A 21,514-nucleotide genomic window follows, 5' to 3' on the forward strand; every position below is an offset into this window, starting at 1 on the left:
AAAGTCTGGAAGATTTAAATCCTATAAATCCTGCAACTAAAAATAATCTTCCAGTTATTAAACTTAGTTCGTTCGGTAAGTAATACAATAAATTTATGATTTAAAATCTAATTTAAATACACGTTTGAATGAGCTCGAATGCAAACGAAACCTTTAGCAAAAAAGAGAGGTGGCTTCGTTACTGTCAATTTTTCTTTCTTCCATTTTGATCGTTTAATTATATATTACATATAACTAATAGCAAGAAAAATAAGGAAATGAGAGGGCAAGCCCTTGAACGAAAAGGCACATGGAAACATGCTCATCCTCAACTCCGACATAAATTTCTTCCTCACGTTGACAGAAATTGAAATGCAAGAAAGGATTGTAAGAATGGTGAAGAAACCGACCGGTTCATTGCAGACAGTAAATTCACAGCTGCAGGTTCAGACTTCTATTACACATAATATTAAAGTCCCCGAGCAAACAAAGACATAGAAGCATACAAAATAAGGCTAGTGCTTATAGATGGCCAGTGTGCAGTTGCAATTTTATTCGACTCCAGGAAACAGGCACTTCTGCTCCCTCTGGCCTCTCGAACAACTCTCATTTTCCACTTTGATCACCTCGGTCATCTACAGCAAAAAACAGAGTGTGAAGTAGCAATCAATTTAATGTACCATTGGTAAGTCTGGTTGTGAATAATCTTAGAATGAATATCAATACAATGATAAGGCTTTACCATCTGCTGAGACGAGGATATCACTCTATCCATGCCTCCTGGTTCCCAGGAGAATGCCCCTAATTCGGTGCAGTTCAGCCACGGCATTGCTGATGTTTGTCCTCTCTCTTGGCAAATCTACCGAGCAAGAAACTCCTACCTCCATAATTGAAACCAAGCACTCCAGAACTTTGTCATTTCCAATACGCTTCATCCCATCAGAGGCATTAGCGCTTGTTTGCTCGATTTCTCTCAGAAGTATGGGATCAACAACCTCCACCACACGGTCAGGCAACGCCATTTTAACATACTTGTGCAGGTTCAGCCCCTCTTTGAACGAGCCATCAGTTGGCGTCTTTCCGGTAAGTATCTCCAGCAACAGGATGCCGTAGCTGTACACATCCCCATAAGTTGACACCTCGTTTCCGATACCGTACTCTAAAATTTATATGCATGGTTGTTAACAACCCTGGAAACTAGTAATAAAACGACACTAATTTTATTGCTTCTTTAAGCATTTCAGGACGCTGAAATGTGCAGGGATGTTTATGACTTTGGAAGAAATAATTGTTATCATGGGGAAAATAGTTATATCAATTCGTCAATGCAAGCCAATGGAATATTATTCTAATCACTTGAAACTAAAATAAATCATGTAAAATCTGTCTGGCATTACCTGGGGCAGCATAGCCAACAGTGCCTTTTAAACCAATAGAGCTGTTCTGATTTGATGACAATTGAACTGAAGCTTCTGGACGGAATCTTGCCAATCCAAAGTCTCCAACATGAGCAGTCATATCACCATCAAGAAGAACATTGCTAGGCTTCAAATCACAGTGAACAACAGCCATTTGACAGTGGTAGTGCAAATAATCAAGGGCATTAGCTACATCAATTGCAATGTTTAACCTCTGAATCAGATTCAGGTTTCCTTGCTCGCGTTCCTCGTCTGATGTATGGACTGGATGCAGCCACTCTTCCAGGCTCCCATTGACCATGAATTCATAAACCAGAGCTTTAAAATCATTGCCTTGAAAATCAAGGCTAGAACATGCAGTTAAAACTTTGACAAGGTTTCGGTGCCTGATGTTTATCAAGGCAGCACACTCTGCCATATAGCTTTTGGAAGCTCCTTTACGTAGCAGGTTGAATACTTTCACTGCGACAATCATTCCATCAGGTGCGAGAATTGCTTTGTACACAGACCCGAAACTACCTCGACCAATAAAATTGGATGAGGAAAAGCCACCAGTTGCTTGATAGAGTTCTTCATAAGTCACTCTCCGAAATGAGACCTCCCACGAAGCTCCAGAAGCAGGCTCATTTTTTGTTTTTCTCCAGGAATAGATAAGTAGAGAAGAGATCAGCAAGAGTGCAATGATAAAGCCACATGGAATTGAAATTACCAGCTTCAACTTGGTAGAAAATTTTGGTTTTCTCAACTCATTGGACGTGCATCTGGACAAATTCAACTGAGATATTCCTCCACAAAGCTTATCGTTTCCCAAAACTGAGACTGCGCTTACATTCCCGAAAACTCTTTGTGTAGGCATCTCACCTTCGAGGTGATTAAATGAAAGATCCAAACGCTGCAACAACTGGAAGTCTGCCAAAAACCTTGGAATTTGGCCAGTCAAGTTGTTGTAAGAGAGATTAAGATATTGAAGTGCTCTCAAAGAACTCAAAAGCTCCGGAATAGACCCTCGCAAAAAGTTCCCCTCCAGATGCAGATATTCTAGCATAATGCAGCTTCCAAGACTTCCAGGAATTTCACCTGATAACCTGTTATGTGAAACATCTAGATATCCTAGGTTCACTAACCTGCCCACTTCAGAGGGAAGGGGACCTATCAACTGATTATGAGATAGGTCTAAGCTCACGGATAAAGAAGCCATACCAATTACTTCTTTGGTTAATGGACCGCTCAAATTGTTTTGAGCAAGCTTTAAAGACATCAAATTATGGCAGTTTGCAAGACTTGATGGGATGCCTCCTTGCAAATTATTCGCAGATAAATAAAGTTCGAACAATGAAGTAACATTGCCCAAAGATGAAGGGATATCTCCAGAGATTTTGTTTTCAATGAGTTTTAGACCGTGCAAATTTTTTAATTTACCAATGGAAGTTGGTATAACGCCAGTCAATTGATTTGTTTCCAACATCAAAGTATCCAGGCTGATGAGGTTTCCAATATCAACTGGAATGCTTCCCCGCACTTGATTTCTTCCCATGGACAATGTTGTGATCTGTGATGAGAAGTTGCTGATTATTTCTGGCAACATTCCTCCTAAATTGTTATCACCCATACCCAATTCTTCCAAATTGGTGTAGTTTGCAAGGCTCTGGAGAAAACTGAGATCACCTTCCTCCCCATTTCCAAGTTCATTGGAATCAATACCAAGATACTGTAGATTAGGCAGGTTTGCAAATGGGGGAACTTTCCCGGTAAAGCTGTTGTTTCCGAAATCAATAACAGAAAGAGTTGAGGCATTGGAGATAGTAACGGGTATCGGTCCGTTGAATCGGTTGGCATAGAATACAAGCACTTCAAGGCTTGGAAGCTTTTGGCCTAAGTCAGAAGGAAGACTCCCATGAAACTGGTTAATCCCCACAGAGAAAAGTGTAAGAGAAGAGGAATTGTATATGGACGGGGGAATTGTACCACTCAGATTATTTAAGGGAACAGACAATTTTCTTAACCTTTTCAATTTCCCGATACCATAGGGAATGCTTCCTTGCAAATGATTGTCCCCCACGCCAATAATCTCAACAGATGAGAGATTTTCGAAAGAAAGCGGTATCTCGCCAACTAGATGATTAGTTGCTAAAAGGCATGCTTGCAGATTTAATAACGACCCCAGTTCTGCAGGAATTTTGCCAATCAAGTTGTTTTCCTGTAAATCAATCAACTGAAGATTAGAGCAATTCGAGATATTGGCAGGGATTTCACCGCTGAATGTGTTGGTTTCGAGGTTCAACTGCTGTAGACGAAACAGACGACCCAACTCCTGTGGAATATTTTGGCTGAAGCTGTTGTTGCTCAGGTCTAGTATCCTGAGAAAACTCAGGTTGCCAATGTGAGGGGAGAGGGAACCCGCCAGCTTGCAAGAGTGGAGGTCAAGTTCTACAACTCTCTGATGCCGGCGTCCACATTTAGCGCCTGACCACTCACAGAAATGCAAGGATTCGTTCCACGAGCTGAGTGCACCGAGGGGATCATCAGTAACTTGAGCCTTAAAAGCTAACAGGGAGAGCTTGTCTGTTCCTCCTCCAGATAATGAGAAGGAAGAAGAGATCAGATGCATTATTTGCAGGAAAAGAAGCCAAAACATGCACGGACTCATGCTTGGTAACTCCAATTTTAATTTGATCTAGAGATTTTAGTGATGAGGATGTGGTTTGCAGAGCTCCTCTGTTGATACAAATACGTAGGAAAAAGGATAGATGGAGGCTTAGGGTTTGTTCAGACAGAAAACATTGTTCAATTACGAATGTTCAAAGTCATGAGCAAGTAGACTTACGAGTCAACAAAAGTAGTGCAAGTTACTCGTCTTGTGACTTGTGACAGGTGTTGTATGGTAAGACATGGATTGTATTGTAAATATAAATTAGAAAACTGAGTAAGACAATTGTATTAGTCAAATAATAATAATAATAAAGGAGAAATTATTGCACGGACCTCACTATTTATGATCATGAACCAACTTTAAAGCAACTTCCATAGTTGGCACCACTACATGTCTGTTTGGATGGATGGGAGGTGTGTGGGTTTTTTTTTAAGATATAATTTTTTAAAAGTATATATTACATTTTTTAAAAATAAAAAATATATCTTCTAAAAACAAAAAATACATATTATTTATTAAAAAAAACCGTCACATCTTCCATCCAAACACACCATACGATGTAAATCCACACTCTAATAGCTAGCTAGACTTGACCAAATTTAGCAGACCAAGTTTAATCTTTATTTTCTTCTTCTTCCTTCCCTTTGGTTCGGCTTGCATGGGCTCGACCCTCCAGGATGGATGCGTTTACTAACTCTAATAGTTACTTGTGGATTACAAATAAAAGAAAAGGTTTAGGTAATCCCCCACAAAACCAAAAATAAAAAACACAGGTCAAGGTCCTCCACTACTAGAGTGATTAGTGTGGAAAATGACAGGTGTCATCATTTACTTCTTTTGTTTTAAATTTGACTTTAAATCATTTCGAACTTTAATTTAAGCTGATGAAAAAATATAATCAAGTTTTGTAAGCGGACTCGTAGTAACAACGTTCAAGGCAGCTGGGAACCGGGGGCACAGCAGCAGGGACGGATGCAGCCACCACCAAATACACAAAAAATTAAATTGAAACATGGAGACGTTTTCCGCACTGGAAATGCGATATTATGTGACCACAGAAATAGAAGCAGCATGTTGGATTAGATTCTTGCTCCGTGTATAACTTACAGCATATCCCATTTTAAAAAAAAAATCTAGAATAACGAATATTTAACTGATAGGAAATTTTTATGACTCGAGTTACATGTGAATTCAAATTATTTTTTTAATTAATTTTTTTTAATTTTATTTTTTAATATTATAGTGTTGAAAATTAAAATTTATAATTTATTTTGATTTATTTTCTATAAAGTTATCATATTTTTATAATTCGGGTCATGGATTTAACATATCAATCTAAGTCAATCCAATATATTATTATTTTAATATTTTTTAAAAAATATATCATATTAAAAAATAAAATTAGTTAAATAATCTTTTTACTAAAGTTATTTTTAAATCTGTAAAGTTGTTTTGTTGTTTCAGCCCGTAATGCTGTAAGTCGTACTCAATTTGAATGGCACCAGGATGTAATATATAGTACAGTTTCCATGAAATGATGGTGGCCAAGACGTTTTTTTCCAAGGTGCAAAGACTTGAAGATGACGGGTAATATTTTCTTCCTTGTAGTCAAACATCGAAAACAACTTGAAGTCTCAGAGGATCAAATTTTATGATTGAATCAAAGAAAATGATCCTCTGTCTGGCCACCAAGAAGATGGTTCTGGACAAGGAGAAGCGTGAAAAAAGAGCAAGTAAAAAACCTAGAGAGAGAAAGAGGGAACAAGATACTCCTGCACTCTAAAACCATAGGACAGGGATCTGACTAATTAATTTCTTACTTTTATTCTACAGTAAACTACATTCTCTTTTGTTTCCCAAAATGAATTTATAACATTGCTTTCAGTTCAAGCTGATGGCGAGATAATTCATTGCTTGGCCATTTGCCCACAGGATCACGTTTACTGAACAAATGTTGGCAACTGCGCTTAGACAATGGGTTTTTTATCCAAACTTTACCTTTCCTCTGCATTTCTGAAATGAAATAATATATTTTTCAACAGTTTCTTGGTAGGTCCAAAACTACTCAAGCTTGGTGAGGAAACCAAAGGGCAAAGCATGGTATTTTGATTACGTAGTGCATAATCCATAACCTGTTTACACTCATGGCTATCCTTTTTAAGGAGCAAATTAGTAACAAGTAGCTAGCTAGACTTTAACTAGATTTGACACACCAAGTTTAATCTTTATTCTTCTTCTCTCGACCCTTTGGTTCGGTTTGCATGGGTATATTTAGGCAACCTTGGTTACCACTGCAGAGACCATCTTGTTCATGCCACACACACCATGTCCCCTGCAAAGCCGGTAATATCCCTTCTCTCCCCAATGCTTTCCCCATGAGTTCTTGATGATCCAATACGGCTTGTATCCAAATCTAAGAATGGAGTACCCTCTTGCACCATACCCGACAAGAAGAACACCATGGTTGAGCAATTTCTTGCCGCAGATAAGTGGGCAGGAGACTCCTCCGATGTAAGTTTGCATGAATATTGCATTCAATCCAACTGCATTTTCCCAGATAAAATGTTTATCAGTATCGGCTATCGCTGACTACGACATGCAAATGACAAATACGATGTAATATCGCAACCGATGATATAATGTAATGGAAGACGAAACCATATGTATCCATAAATGCTACTCTTCATGATAGAAGGCAACTCACTTGCAAGAGGTCCATGGTGAACTAAATTTGCCGCAATTTGGTTCTCGTCAACAGCGATATTGGTGAAATTAGCAACCTTTACAGCTATCTTCTCAGGATCAAACTTGCATTCGCCACTTTTACCTGTATAAGGGTATGAACTCTCCTCTTGTAACCCCCCTGCTTCAATCAAATACCTGTAGGCATTGGTCATGAGTCCTCCGCCGCAACCATCGTCGCATGAAGCCTTGTCTGTCTTGTCACACTGCGCAAAAATCCGAGGAAATGACCAAACATATATAATAGAGCTTTCAGGCCTTGATCTATATGATAAAACCTCTCCAAATTGAGGTGATGTATGGAGACCAAAATTATTGGTGCTAGCTGTGATGGTACCTAGGTGATCAGAATAAGAGATTGAAAGGGCGAATCGGAAACTAACCACCCTGTCACAATCAACAAGCTGTTGTTCACTGAGATTGAGAAGCTTCCCTGTTGCAATAAAATTTGCTCCTTCAACAGATCCAGTGGTACTAAAAGCCCAGCATGATCCACAGGAACCCTGCATTAGACCCACAAGCACATAAACAAATGTAGAAACTATGAATTTGCACATCTCCCCAGCCCTTTTCAGCGCTGCTGAATAAAATTTAGAAAATTAGCCCTCCAATATAGTAGAAACTGTACCTGAGTCTCGACATCAGTGACAGCTCCTTTCTCTCTCCAATCAAAACTATCAGGCAAACCACTTGCATCCATGAAAGAAACAGAACCTTTCTCCACTGGTAAAGTACCACCACCCAAAACACCAGCATACATTCTCTCGAATTCCTCCTCGGTCAAGTCCATAAACGGAGTGACCCCATGAATTGCAGTGGGGTCCAGTGCCTGGTGCTCAACAGCTCTGATCAAGTTCTTGCCGAAGATCCCAAAGCGGTGCACGTACTCTTCTCTAGTTGCATATTCTTTGTTGTGCTCTTTTATAAACATCTTGAACTTCTCTTCAGTTCCCAGAAGGTTAAGACCATTTTTCATGAACTTCCTGTTGTCAAGGGCAGGATTGCCTGTGACTTGGAGGATTGTTGGGTCCTGTGGGTTGTCATAGAGATCAGTTACAGCAACTGTTACTGGTGAAAAGGTTAGGAGTACTGCAAGGATTGCAGTGCATGTTAGAGCTGGGGTTTTATGGATCATATCTTCTTGTTGATTTCTTGCTCTTGGAGGGCTCTGGTGTAAGGGAAATGGCAGTGCAAAGAAATTTGACGTTTCTTTTTCAGTTTTCTAGATGTGGCTAATCTAATTACTGTCTTATCCTTGTATAGAGAAATGAAGTTAATCATGTGATATAAATGAGCAGCCAATAATAATAATATGACAGGTACAATAAGATCTAAAAATAAAAATAAATCAAATAATTCAGTAAGTAATCCATTCAGGTACATTGTTACAATCAATGATTGTGAATTGTATTGATTTCTCGTATAACTAATTATTTACAATTTAAGATTAATTATATCAGGTTTATATTGATTTTTGAATCAATAAATTTATTTCCATCATATTTTTATAATTTGATTTATATAAAATAGTTCTTAGATAATATATTTATGAGTTTTTTTTATTGGGTTTTTCACAATTAATTATTTATAATTGAAGATTAACTATGTTAGATTATACCAATACTTGAATCAACAGAAACCCGTTTTTGCTTTTATGACTTGATCCATGTGATGGTAATTTCTAAATAAGGTGGTGAATTTATTCTGGCTTGATGGAAATAATGGGAAAGGAGCAAGGGTGTTTGAGGAATTAAGTGAAAACGTTGGTGCATGCAAAGGTTATGTTTTCGATGGAAGACACGTAATGGGGCGCGTGTCCTATTTAGGATGGCATCAGCTTTGCTACGTCAGTGGCTTGAATGGCCGCTGAACCTTGGAGGTGCCGAGTGAGAGCTTATCTCGAACAAGTGCACCCGCTTTTAAGGATCGCTGTTAAATTTGGTTTTATATGTTGTTTCACTGTCGCTCGGAATTCCATCTGAAGTTAATAATAATCAGATTATCTAGTTCAATGTCAAGAAATTCAGAAAAATAAATTTTAATTAAAATATCTTCAATGTTAACTTATTACAGCATACTTGGAAAAAAAAAAAAAAAGAACACTCACGTATTAAGAAATTCTATAATGTTTGGAAATATGATTGAAATTATATTTTTTTAAAAAATTATTTTAATTTTTTTTATATTTAGATTGTTTTGATATGTTATTTTAAAAATAATTTTTAAAAAATAAAAATTATATTATTTTAATATATTTTTAAATAAATTAAATATTAATATATTTTGAAACAAAAGGTCTATCCATGGTATTATGGGCTGCAGGCAAATTCAGCCTTCTGGCCTGATCCATCAATAAAGAAGGGCCTTATTTAGTTCTTCTGTTCATCTCTGTAGACTCGGCTTTGTGAAAGTTTCAAAGCCCAGTACGAGGAGTGGATCGGTTAAGGTAGGATGTCAAGCTGTTCACTTCAGCAGTAGCAACTAGGAATTTCTCTGTTGACTAATTAAGGAGATGCTTTTGTCAGCAACTTGTTGGGGTGGGAATCATTCTTGCCTCTGCAGCAAGAAACCTGAACTGGTCAAGGAGTAGCAGCCCGTTCCGTGTGAGAAAAATAATATTGCCGACGTTGACTGTTAGAGTGTGTTTTCTGTTCTTGGTGAGGAAGCCATGATCCAACGGTCCACCTCGTAGGTTCGGCTTATATTATAAGATACCAGGCAACCAACTCCTCTCTCTCTCTCTGTTAAGCTAATACATAAAAAAAAGGTTGTCTGATTGATTGTCCCCCTTTGAAAGTAGCACCTTCTGGATTTGTTTGACTACATACTCCTTTTAAAAAAAAAAAACAATGAATGAATGTTTGATTATAAATCTATGCTTGATCATTATTTTATTGTACTAAAAACAGAAATACATGAGGTGCGTGTTTACTGTTCATATGAACAGTAAACCTAGCACCTCACTCTAGCGGTTGTGTGGCTCGAATTGTTAGTAGATTTATTATCGTTAATATTTAATTTAAAGGGATATTGCTGCACACCATGTCAGGAACGAGGCTTAAAGACAAAAACGTATATGGAAATTTGGTGATCGCAAGATTCCCTCGCAAATGCCGGTTGATTTGGTTTCTGAAAGTTGGATCATGTGGTTTAATTAATTTTGCCTTTTCTTGCCATTTATTTTTATTATTAAGGTGGTTATTCATATTAATTTGTATATATCTAGATTAACTTTATCAATTTTAAAATTAATAATTATATAAATTTTCAATAAACTAAGAGCACTCAAACTCATAATTATTAAAAAACAAATTTGAAATTTAATCAATTAAGTTACCTCTTAAAGTTTATCTCAAATAACTTTCTTTTTATTAACATAGATATCCAAACCAGCTTACTCGTATCTCAATTAATTCTACAGGTCATAAAATTAATTATTATATAAATTTTTAATGGTACTAAAATTTGTGAATTTAAGCTAATATCTTCTAAAAAAATAATAAATTTATGAGCTGAACCCTCAATATTTCCAAAACAATTTTATTTTGCCAGGTCATAGTTTTTTTTCATTCAATAGCTTGCGACGAAAATGGCATGGACGTAGTTATTACATCTAGCATGGTCTATAAATGGATTCAGTGATATACTTATATAGAACCTTGTACGCGTTAGGTTTTTTTTCTATCAAACCATCTTAAACATTGACCAGTCAAAATCAATGATTTGGATAATATTTAACTAGGTTAATTTTATTCTTTTATCAAAAAAATATTGATACTATGTTATTTTTTACTAAGCCAACTCGAAACCTTAATCCAATCAAATCTTATAAACACGGATATAATTAAATCATGCATGCAAGAGCATGCTCCTTGAAAAATGCTTGTGTGTGCAAGCATGCGGACTTCTTTCTTTTTTTCATTTTCTTCTCCTTTGCTTTTGAAATACTTATTAAAATACTGTTATTATTATAATAAAATATGAGAAATATATCACACAACTGTTGAAATTACTTTTAATTTGGACTTCTAGGAACCAATCAAAAGATAGCTAACAGCTTGAAGATGTCATTCTAGCTAACAATTTCATTGAGTGCTTTGGACTTGTTCCACCGTGGTCGATTTTAAAATAACAACATGGCAAATCAGTCAAAATGACTTGTCAGGCTGTGGAATTGCGTAATTCACGATTATTTATGTGGTCGGTTTGAATTAAATCATTATAAATCATAGGTTATAAAATAAAAAATAGAATTTTAAATCTGATAAATACCATTAACTAAAAAGTTGTTCCATTAATTGCAAGTCAATTCACACGTCATTCATGTATATTTTTTAAAATACTCAGGCTCGCTTGAAAAAATAGGGTAACATTGAATCAACTATTAGCAGCCGAAGGACCAGATGAAACCTCCTCGACAGGTTGACCGTGGGGGTCATGCTTTATTTTGCCCCAAAATCAAAGAAAGGAGTGACATGTCGCTATCTGATTGGTAAATCAATTACCTAGCAAAACGGGGGCAGTTAACAGGTTACAGGATATTTTAATCCAGCACGTGCGTGGGCAATACAGAAAGCATCCACGTGGCAGAAACCTTGTAGCGTAAGAAAACGGATGGGTGGTAGGTGACCAAAGACCCACCAAATATATCGTGATACGATTCGTTTCTCGATTGTAAATATCGTGTTCCAGGATCCCCGGAAACGAGAATGTAATGAAGTTTTGGAATCTGCCTGGAATATTCACATTGGTTTTAAAGGAGATAAAGCCAAGAACTGGCCGAGCATTGCCTTACGGGAACCAGTGGGCTCCAGCAAAGAAACTTGAGTCAAAAATCAAAATACAAAGCTTTGTTTTTTTAAGCTTCGTCTGCTGGTGGTGGTTCTGTTCTGATAGTGAGTGAGTATTTGGAAGCATGACAACCTTTGTTTTTATTGGGTGTATTTTATTTTTTTTAAAAAAATATATTTTTATGATTTTAACATATTAATATTAAAAATAAAAAAATCTAAAAAAGATATTAATATACTTTAAAGTACAATATACTTTTAAAAAATACCAAACATATATTTTCAAAAAATACTTTACATCACAGTACCAGTCACGTATACTTACTGATATTACCATTTACTTCCTTAATTTATTTTTTATTGTCGATATAATTTGGTAAAGAGATAACTTTTTTACAAATATACTATTTTGATATAAATGATATATTTAAACTCGCTATTGTTAAATTTAGTTTATTTGTTTAAAATTCAACCAGCATAATATTTTTTTTAGTTGCATGTGAATTTATTCAAGAATAAGCATTAAAACTAGAAAAAGGAAATTACTACTGGTTGTTCAACCACTTCTTCCTGCTGACCACGCACACAAATAGATAATTGGCCAGCGTCACAATACGGGCAGGTTAATTTGCTTGTAAGCATAAAAAATTATATTCATGCGATATGAATATTTTAAAATAAATAAATAAAATCTAAGAATTTGATAATTTAAAGAGGTAGCCTGCACTATAAAATAGTAACCAAGGTAAAATAAAATATAATGAGCCGAGTTTCTCATGTTTACTTCCACACAGTTGACTTAATTTAATTAAAAAGTAAATATCCTTTTTAAAAAACTAGAGTCAACTATAATAAGTTTCAAAACCACAAGAAATCTCTTAAGAAGTTAATAAAAAAATAAGAAAATATAGGTGAATGGAATGAGAAAAAAAACCAAATAAGTCTGGATGAAACTTTATAAACTTAGATTAATATATCAAACTCATAACTCGTTAAATTATAGATCCAAGTTAATTCAAGAAACTCAACACTCATCAAATTAAATGCCAGGGGATGAAATCAAAAAAATTAATTTTATTTAAAAACAAAATTCCTTTTTAAAAAAGCTAAATTTAACAATGATAAAAAATAATAATTAAATTCTTGACCCAGACTCAACCTAAAAGCTCAACTTCTGAAGAATTAGATGCTTGAGGATTAAATTAATTGATTTATTTAATTTAAAAATAAAAATTCTTTAAAAAAACTAAATTCAACAAAAATCATAAAAAGATAATCTGTTTTATTTTCAAAACAACTAAAGAATCCTGTGGAAAATGAAAAAATATATATACTGGAAGATGAAAAAAAAACTTTAAAAAAGAAAAAAAAAAACCAGAAAGCCCGTGTCAATTTTGTAAATCTTAATTAATCTCTTAAATCTGTAACTTGTTAAATTCTAGAATCGGACTTGACTAGGCAGTTAAATACCCCGTCAATTAAATATTAGTGGATGAAAACAATATAAAAAAAAATAATCCAAAAAAATCTGACAATGTAAAAAAAAATAAAATAGAAGCAATATACATGTAAAAAAAAAGATTTGTCTGGGAAAGAAAAAACTTGAGAATGATGAAATTATATATATATAAAAGAAATTTCATAAAACATATGAAATAAAACAAATAAATTTGACATTTTAAAAAATATATTAAGAATGAGATTGAAAAAAACCATTAATCTCGTAAAATATTATAAATAAAAAAATTACAATAAAGAGAATAGAGACAAAATCTTGAGGACAACAAACTTTAGATTCATTCATTTTTTTAAAAAAAATTTAGCATGAGTACAAGAGATGGAAAATGGAAAAAAAAAAAAAAAAGATCACAAACACCAAATCATTAACAATTAAAACACGCGTGCTCCCTTATACATGGAGAGAATACCGAGATGCTTCAACCATCATATTAAAAGCAAGGTTTTGGCTATTGGATGGTGCAACACACACCGTCCAAACCTAGTGGATTCGTGTGCTTTCAAATTTTTTTATTTGCAAAAATTATATTGCTGTTGTCCTAATGACATCCAATAACTATATAAAAAAAAATCAAATATAAAGGATAAAAGAAACCCTAAATTAAATGCAAAACTCTTTAAATTCCGATGGTAATGACATAATTTAATTGTTTTAAAATCAAGTTAAAGAATAAAAAGTTCCTTGACTAAATTTTAAGTCTCCTTTTGTTGTTGTTAAGATTATTAAAATAACTTACACTGTGAAATAAAAATATAAAAAAATTATTTAACCCATTCATTTTTGCGATGACTAATAAATTCAATGGAAAAAGCTCTCCACCGCCAAAAGAAAGGTAAAAGATTGTCAGTATGTTTTATATAATTCAATGCTGTAGTAATATATTTTTAACTGTTCAATTAACTAAATTGTTAGTATAGTGAATTCACATATTATTTAAAAAGGAATAGTTATATAAATTCACAGGGAAATATGTAATTTAATCTTAACATTAATATATATATATGTATATATATAGATTATTTTAAGATGTTAGTTCTAAACTTAAATAAATAAAATAAAAAATATTATTTAAATATATTTATAAATAAAAAATATTTCTTTTTAAAAATTACTATAACATTCTTAAACACCCGGTCATGTGCCGGATATGTATTATGTTTGCAATAAAAGAGTCAGACCAGTCACCAAAATGCAGTTGTTCGAGAAATCTGAGACCATTGGTAATTAGTTAGTTGCTTTGACAAGTATTGCCTAAAAAATGGAAATTTAAATAATAGGGATATATATACATATAAAACTATTGCTTTTAAAATAACATGTGAACTAGTATATCGACAATTTAGTTATTTGGGATTAAAAAACTATTATTATAGCATTGAAATTCCATGGAAATAATAACAGCGCACCTGCTCAAGAATGAGATGACTGCTTACTTTACTCGTGCGTGTGAAATGCATCATAAAAAGTAAAAAACTGTAAAATCATTATATTATTCGCACCGATCCCCGTTATAGAAAATGTAAAAACAATCAACGCCACAGTCCCAGCATTAAATTCAAACAATGCTATTATGCTAGCGTGATGGGCTGAGTTTCTACCAAGCAAACAATAAATTAAATTCAATCTCTCTACATAACCCTGTAAAGACTTTTTACTGCCTTTTAAATCCAGCAAAACAAACACGTTGATTCGTGGATATTAAGAGGAAAGATTCAATTACCTCAAAATGCTGTCAATTCCGTTTTGATACATATTTTATTTTTTCAATTAAAATTATTTTAGTTTTTAAGTGTTTCGGCATACCGTTTTGAGATTGTATAATTTTTTTTTTAATTATAAATTATGCAATACAAACACAATGCCAAACAAATATAATTTTAAAATTTAAAATATTTCTAAATAGTCAAGATTAAATAAATATTTAACTTAAAGTAATTCAACTTAAATAAAATATTAAAATATTATGAAAGTAAAATGTTTTAATACAAATATTTTAAATATAAAGTTAGGTCAATATTATCAAGGCTAATGAAATCTAAAGCATCATTTATTTTGCTTAAATTCTAAAAAGTATAAACATGAAAAAACAACATGAATATAAATTATATATATCAGTGATAAATCTAATTTTAAAAAATTAATATCATTATTAATGAAAATATTAATAATAATTTTTCCATATTATTATTATTAATATTATTATTATTGAAAATAGTAATGAAAAAGATTTTTTTATATTTGGGTGGTTTAATTAATTAAATTGAACAAGGTTTAATTTAATTCAATGGTTTTTTAAGAATGAAACGGAACATGTATAATGAAATCGGAATGCCCCGGCTAAAATTTAACCGAAAAATCCGAAACAGATTGAGATTTAAAATAAAATAAAACATATTTTATTTTGTTTTATTTTTTTGAAAAATATAAAATATTTTAGCTATTTTAGACGAAACAAAACGTAAGTGACAACCTTACTCAAAACACGCAGATTTGGAAAAAAATTCGAAGACTTTGCAAGCAAGACCTATAAAGAACGTGCAATAAGTGAGGTAAATTAGGGCAAAAAATCTCAACTGGATCCAAAAAAAAAAATCTCCGCTTGAATCGGCACGTTTATTGGACATTAGTACATTCCTTAATGTTAAATACCCTCCTTTTAACTTTTTTTTTTCTTTTATTTTAAGATCATAAAAAAGGATTTTCATGGTTTTAAAACGACATAGTCTTGTGAAATATTTCAATGGCATCCTGAATTGGATAATATTTGTCAGGACACGTGTTGAATTCTCATTTTCCTAATAAATTTGTTGGTAAGAAATAAAAAAAACGTGCAAATTTAAACCAGATATAAAAGGACAGTGTTTTTCTCTATTTAAAAAATAAAAAACGGACTGAATCGTTTTTCAGATATAGAAAAGAATATTCTAAGCAATGTAATTTAAATTTCCGTTTTTTAGGCAATGCTAATCAAAGCAACTCGCTAATTACCAATGGTATCGAAATTCTCGGACACCCACACGTCACTGGCGGGTTTGACTCTTCTGTTGCAAACATAATAATAATCTCCAACATATGATGGGGTATTTGAGAATGTTCTGGTATATTTTTTATTTATAAATATATTAAAATAATATTTTTTATTTTAAAAAATTATTTTAAATATGAGTAGCTCAAAATTATCAAAAGTATATAAAAAATTATTTTTTTTAACTAAGCGCTATTTAGCTATAACCCTAAAAATAGGCTGCATCTTCATTAAATAAATGTTTGGAAAAGCGGGCCAACCAATATTTTCAAAAAATATTATTTAGTTTAATGAAAAATTTATTTATTTTTATATATTTTGGATTGTTTTGATGTGTTGATTTTAAAAATAATTTTTTTTTTTTAAATATCATTTTAATGCATTTCAGTGTAAAAAACACTTTAAAAATCAATCACAACCACACTTTCAAACAGATCCGCAGTTTCAACGGGTAGCAGCAGATAAAATGAAAAAAAAAGAAAAACTCTATTTCAGTATCTAATGTTCAGAAATACCCAACTCTGACTACAGTAAGTTTTTCAATATTAACTCTTCAGTCTTCAATAATAATAATAATAATAATGCCATCAATTAGTTTATAGATGCCAGATTTGAGAGTGACAATAAAAACTTCTAAAAATTATAGTTATTATTGAAAATTGTGAAAGTATAAGAGCTGAAATAATATATTTGATAAGTACAAGGACTAAAAACATAGAGTTAAGTTATAATATCGTTGTATTCGACGTTACGAAAAGGGACGAGAAATTGAAACCCTGTGAAAAGACAGTTGAGATATTATTTTGAATTGCGGTTTAAACAAGATTGACTAAAGTTTAATATTTTTTTTTAAATTATTATTATATATATATATATTTATTTATTTTGATATATTTATGTTTCCGCACTAGAAACCAACATACATTCATCAGTTCTCTTGTTGTTAAAGTACTCTGGTTTCTGCTAACTTTTTTGGGTCTCAAAAGTCTTGAATTATCGCAGCAAAAAAGAGAAAACACAGTATCTAGAAACAAATACCGAAAAGGATGAGGGAAACTCCAAAATGTAAAAAAAACAAAAACAAAAGCAACCCTTCTTGTTAAATCTTGCTTTTTTTTTCCTTGAAGGCAGAGAGAGAGAGAGAGAGAGAGAAGAGAGGGAGAATAGAGAGAGAAAGTAGTGAGAATGGGGATATTGCACGAGGATGTTGTTGTGATAAGTCAAGCGGAGAAGCCTGGAGAGCCGGCTGTGATTACTGTGAACTGTCCTGATAAAACTGGACTTGGTTGTGATTTGTGCAGGGTTATCTTGCTTTTTGGACTAAGCATTTGTAGAGAAGGTAAGTTTTTTTTTTTTTTAATGTTTTTGAAATCATTAATTTTGAGTTACTTTAGTTGGGGACTGTGATTTGTAGGAAAAAGATTGCTGAGTGTTTTCTTTTTTTCTAGATTTTATTGGTTGGATTTATTTTACTGTCGGGATCTAATATTATTAATGAGAAAATAAATAACGATGGCTCTTATGTTTTTGTAAATTTTCTGTAGCTGAATGATCAATTTGGTGTTTTGATCGAATATCTGAAGGAGAACTAAATAAAAGGGAAATAATATATTTCTTGTTGGCACCCTGCCCCTTTATCTCTGCTTTGAAGGAGGTAGTTGGGATTTGCAGTTGAAAAAGTAGGTAGTTAATCTTACATTTTCTGTCATACTGAAACATAAATTGTGCATATTTAGGTTGCTGATGTTTTCTCTGATATCAAAGATAAGGTTCATGGTAAATTATACATGCATCTAACTGTTTTTTCCTTCCTGTTTTTCCAATTTCATATCATTATTTGAGATAGTTAATGAAACATGAGATTGCTCCTGGAGTTTTATTGTTTGTACACTTTTTCCTTAATCTCTCCTAATCCGTAGTTGATTAGTTTTTTTGAATTGATTTTGTATGGTGAAGATGCACAAACGGACGGGAAGTGGTGCTATTTAGTGTTTTGGGTGGCGGGGAAGCCTAACACAAGGTGGGATTTGTTGAAGAAGAGGCTATTGGAGGTGTGCCCGTCATATTTTTCAACCTCAGAATTTGACTACTACAAGCCTGAGAACCAACAGCCAAAGCCGCCGGATGTATTTCTGTTGAAGTTCTGGTGCTCTTATGACCGTGAGGGCCTTTTACATGGTAACCCAAAATTTCTTTCTGGAGAAATTGTGCCAACTTTTAAATCGGCTCTGCCTACATGGGAGCTTTGCTTTATGAGTATATTATTTCTAAAAATGTATGCCTGTTGAAATCTTTTGAGAACTTGGGAGAAGGAGTCTTGCTACGTGAAGTATATTGTTTCTCTATATGTATGCCTGATTGACACCGGGAAGCATTGAGATTCATAGCGTAGTTACTCTGTTCTGATAGGATGACTTTGAATTGGATGGAAAGGGAATGACTTAATGAATTCCTTCGGCCAGAAATTTTTTGCTATTGGAAATATAGGAAAGCACTGATCTTTCTCTTAATTTGCCTTATAAAGGAAAATGACGTCGACGTTGCGCTGTACTGTAATTATGTTTGTTCCTTTTACCCCTATCTTCTATAAATGAGCATTCTTATCCATTATTTGTGTTTTAATATAGGATCACAGGATGTAGAACAATCTCCTTTTACTAATCTTTGCTAACTAGGTGTGTTTTTTATTTTTTTTCCCTTTTTAGATGTAACTGAGGTTCTATGGGAGCTGGAGCTAACTATAAAAAGAGTGAAGGTGTCCACTGCTCCAGATGGGAGAGTGCTGGACCTCTTTTTCATCACAGATAATAGGTTGGTCATTCTCTGAAACTTTACTCAACTATGGTTATACATTTCTGTTTCTCTTTATTCCATATCTGCTTTTGAAAGTGTAATTATTGTAATTATATGTCCTTATGGATGCTTTCCCTAAGGAAAAACAAGGCTACTTGCAATATGAAAACCACACTGCTATAACTTCTGAGTCCAGAAATTGTCTTCGGTAGCTGCAAAAATGCTATCCACTCTGAATGTGCACTTATAAGTAATGGATTTGTGTGTTTGGAGAGAGAGAATCTGATGGTTTTCTTTCTTTTCACTTGCTAATCTATGGAATTTGACCATTTGTTATCAGGGAACTTCTTCGCACAAAAATGAGACAGGAGGAAACAATTCATTATCTGAAGAATGTGTTAGGGAAGGCCTTGATTAGTTGTGAGATCGAATTAGCTGGGGCAGAAGTTACTGCATGTTCTCAATCATTTCTTCCTCCTGCAATCACAGAAGACATGTTTAATTTGGAGCTTCCCAATAAACACCGGAGTGGCTTTCTCGTTCCCAATCCTGTCTCTGTTACAGTGGACAACACCCTCAGCCCTGCGCACACTCTCATTCAACTTCTCTGCAAGGATCACAAGGGTCTCAGTTACGATATAATGAGAACACTGAAGGATTATCATATCCAGGTAAGTAATTCGAAGCATGAACTATTTATATGTACTTGATGATGATAGCCTTTATTTATACTAAAAAATCATCATGGTTTTGCTCATGGAACCTGGTGCAGAACTCTTAAAAAAGGTTCTGGGTTTCATTGAGCAATGGAAGTTCCCTAATGCTTCTCTTTCCTGGTGAGTCTCCCATTGGTTACCAATAATATTTATATGTGAAACATGAATTTATCTCAGATTTCTTATGGGCGTTTCTTTGCGAACCGAAAAGGAAACTGTGAGGTGGACTTGTTCTTAATGCAAGCAGATGGCAAGAAGATAGTTGACCCCAACAAACAGAATGCCTTGTGTTCTCGTCTGAGAATGGAGCTTCTGCGTCCTGTAAGACTTGCTGTGGTTAGTCGAGGTCCTGATACTGAGCTGCTCGTTGCAAACCCTGTTGAGCTGTCTGGCCGAGGCCGGCCTCTCGTCTTCCACGACATTACTCTGGCTCTGAAGACCCTAAACACCCGCATCTTCTCGGTACCATTCTTCTTCCTTTCTTTGAGTGCACACATGATTCTATCCAAGATTATCTCACAGTTTATGCAATCTTTTATTTTCTCAGGTAGAGATAGGGAGACACATGATTCACGATCGGGAATGGGAGGTCTACAGAATACTACTCGATGAAGGGGATGGTTTACCTGTGTCCCGGAACAAGATCGAGGAGGGTGTTAGAAAAGTATTGATGGGCTGGGAATAGATTGAGATGTTAAAACTTCAGTTAGGGCCCCTCACCGTCTCCGTACAGTTTATCCTTTCGAGTCTCTAGTACAGCTAGCCGCTAACCGCATGCTAAATACAGATCAAGAAATTTCTCAGGAGTAATGACAAGTTCTTTTATCTCTGTTGAAATGTAAAAAAAATAAAAATGATGCAGGTGCATTATTTTTTCTTTTAAGAAAGCTAGTATCTTTTTCATGACTTCTTGTTTTTGGTCTTTGTTTGATGAAAGCCATGCTATCATGGCCGCCTTTACCGTACGGACATCACTAGCTCACCACAACCATTACTATCACAAGATTTTTGACGAAAATGCTAAATGACATTACACTGCCATTTCTCAGGACACTGACCAATGGTTGATGTTAGGAATCTTGTTGATGACGCTAGGCGGTTGTTGACAAGAATGTGTCCCAGAATAATGATGCCAGCAAGGTTATTCTCACAGTGCGCTGTAATATTACAGCGATCCGGTCACCAGAAATTACAGCCGCGGATGAGATATTTTAATTTTTTATAACAAATTATATATATATATATATATATATATATAAGTTTTTTAATGTATTTTTATAGTTTTAAAAAATTTAAATTTAAATAAATATTTTAACGTGGATACATGTAATCAATACACAATTATATATATATATATATATATATTGGATAATAAGATCATGAGTTAACTAATTGTTTGTGAAATCTAATTCAAGTTTTTTAAAACAAGGTTTAACTTTTTTTTTAAAAAAAATAATAATAATGAAATGAAATTATTTTAAATTGCTCTGGATCCACCCACTCATCCATGACCAGGGATTAAGTTGAGAAATGGATCAAATCGGGTTTAATAAATTTGCTCTTAAAGACCCGCTTCTTCCAAGTTTCCTTAACGAAGGTAATCTTTGGTCCTTAAATTCAAATATGATTAACCTTTTCAAGTGCTGCTTTCTATTACTCCACTATTTTAACATTGATTCAATTTGGTCTCTTTTTTAAGTGTTTTTTTTTTTTTTTTATCAATATAGACGTTCGTAGTCAACTTGTATATACTTTAACTAATTTTCGTAAAAATCAAACATATTTTATATATATATATATAAAATAAATTTATAATCTAATTAATTTAGCTAGAATTCTTCTTGAGATTAAAATTACATGGACGAGTTGGAATGGATTGAGA

At 33.6% G+C, this 21,514-nt stretch overlaps 3 protein-coding genes across 4 annotated transcripts; 1 reads left to right on the forward strand and 2 right to left on the reverse strand.

Moving 5' to 3' along the window:
- Positions 1-250: 250 nt before the first annotated feature.
- Positions 251-4,174, reverse strand: LOC118059822 (LRR receptor-like serine/threonine-protein kinase EFR). Of its 2 annotated transcripts, XM_035072786.2 has the most exons (3): positions 1,377-4,174; positions 722-1,138; positions 251-614 (listed from the first exon to the last, which is right to left on the reverse strand). In XM_035072786.2, exons 1-2 carry the CDS (start codon positions 4,042-4,044, stop codon positions 747-749), a joined length of 3,060 nt encoding a protein of 1,019 aa, XP_034928677.1. In that variant the 5' UTR covers positions 4,045-4,174; the 3' UTR covers positions 251-614; positions 722-746. The 2 variants fall into 2 exon arrangements, with proteins under 2 accessions (XP_034928677.1, XP_073267947.1); XM_073411846.1 differs by lacking the exon at positions 251-614 and having other exon boundaries at positions 890-1,092.
- Positions 4,175-6,118: 1,944 nt separating this feature from the next.
- LOC118059823 (probable cysteine protease RD19D) lies at positions 6,119-8,012 on the reverse strand. The gene is made up of 4 exons (XM_035072787.2): positions 7,418-8,012; positions 7,173-7,292; positions 6,752-6,995; positions 6,119-6,590 (listed from the first exon to the last, which is right to left on the reverse strand). The coding sequence occupies exons 1-4, from the start codon at positions 7,922-7,924 to the stop codon at positions 6,319-6,321; spliced, it is 1,143 nt and encodes a 380-aa protein (XP_034928678.1). The 5' UTR covers positions 7,925-8,012; the 3' UTR covers positions 6,119-6,318.
- A 9,030-nt stretch (positions 8,013-17,042) lies between these two features.
- Positions 17,043-20,538, forward strand: LOC118059824 (ACT domain-containing protein ACR10). Its single transcript, XM_035072788.2, has 6 exons — positions 17,043-17,462; positions 18,080-18,301; positions 18,829-18,934; positions 19,257-19,587; positions 19,810-20,094; positions 20,180-20,538. The coding sequence occupies exons 1-6, from the start codon at positions 17,309-17,311 to the stop codon at positions 20,315-20,317; spliced, it is 1,236 nt and encodes a 411-aa protein (XP_034928679.1). The 5' UTR covers positions 17,043-17,308; the 3' UTR covers positions 20,318-20,538.
- Positions 20,539-21,514: the final 976 nt, after the last annotated feature.

This window comes from Populus alba, chromosome 10 (genome assembly GCF_005239225.2).
Source record: "Populus alba chromosome 10, ASM523922v2, whole genome shotgun sequence".
Taxonomy (NCBI): domain Eukaryota; kingdom Viridiplantae; phylum Streptophyta; class Magnoliopsida; order Malpighiales; family Salicaceae; genus Populus; species Populus alba.

Bases quoted from the DNA above. Each gene is read 5' to 3' on its own strand.
- LOC118059822 (XM_035072786.2), bottom strand. From the start codon at position 4,044: ATGAGTCCGTGCATGTTTTGGCTTCTTTTCCTGCAAATAATGCATCTG. The intron at 1,139-1,376 runs GTAATGCCAGAC...TATAAATTTTAG, and splicing joins TGTTGGCTATGCTGCCCCAG to AGTACGGTATCGGAAACGAG.
- LOC118059823 (XM_035072787.2), bottom strand. From the start codon at position 7,924: ATGATCCATAAAACCCCAGCTCTAACATGCACTGCAATCCTTGCAGTA. The intron at 6,996-7,172 runs GTTAGTTTCCGA...ATTTTTGCGCAG, and splicing joins TTGTTGATTGTGACAGGGTG to TGTGACAAGACAGACAAGGC. The intron at 6,591-6,751 runs GTGAGTTGCCTT...GGGAAAATGCAG, and splicing joins TCACCATGGACCTCTTGCAA to TTGGATTGAATGCAATATTC.
- LOC118059824 (XM_035072788.2), top strand. From the start codon at position 17,309: ATGGGGATATTGCACGAGGATGTTGTTGTGATAAGTCAAGCGGAGAAG. The intron at 18,302-18,828 runs GTAACCCAAAAT...TTCCCTTTTTAG, and splicing joins CCGTGAGGGCCTTTTACATG to ATGTAACTGAGGTTCTATGG. The intron at 18,935-19,256 runs GTTGGTCATTCT...ATTTGTTATCAG, and splicing joins TTTTTCATCACAGATAATAG to GGAACTTCTTCGCACAAAAA.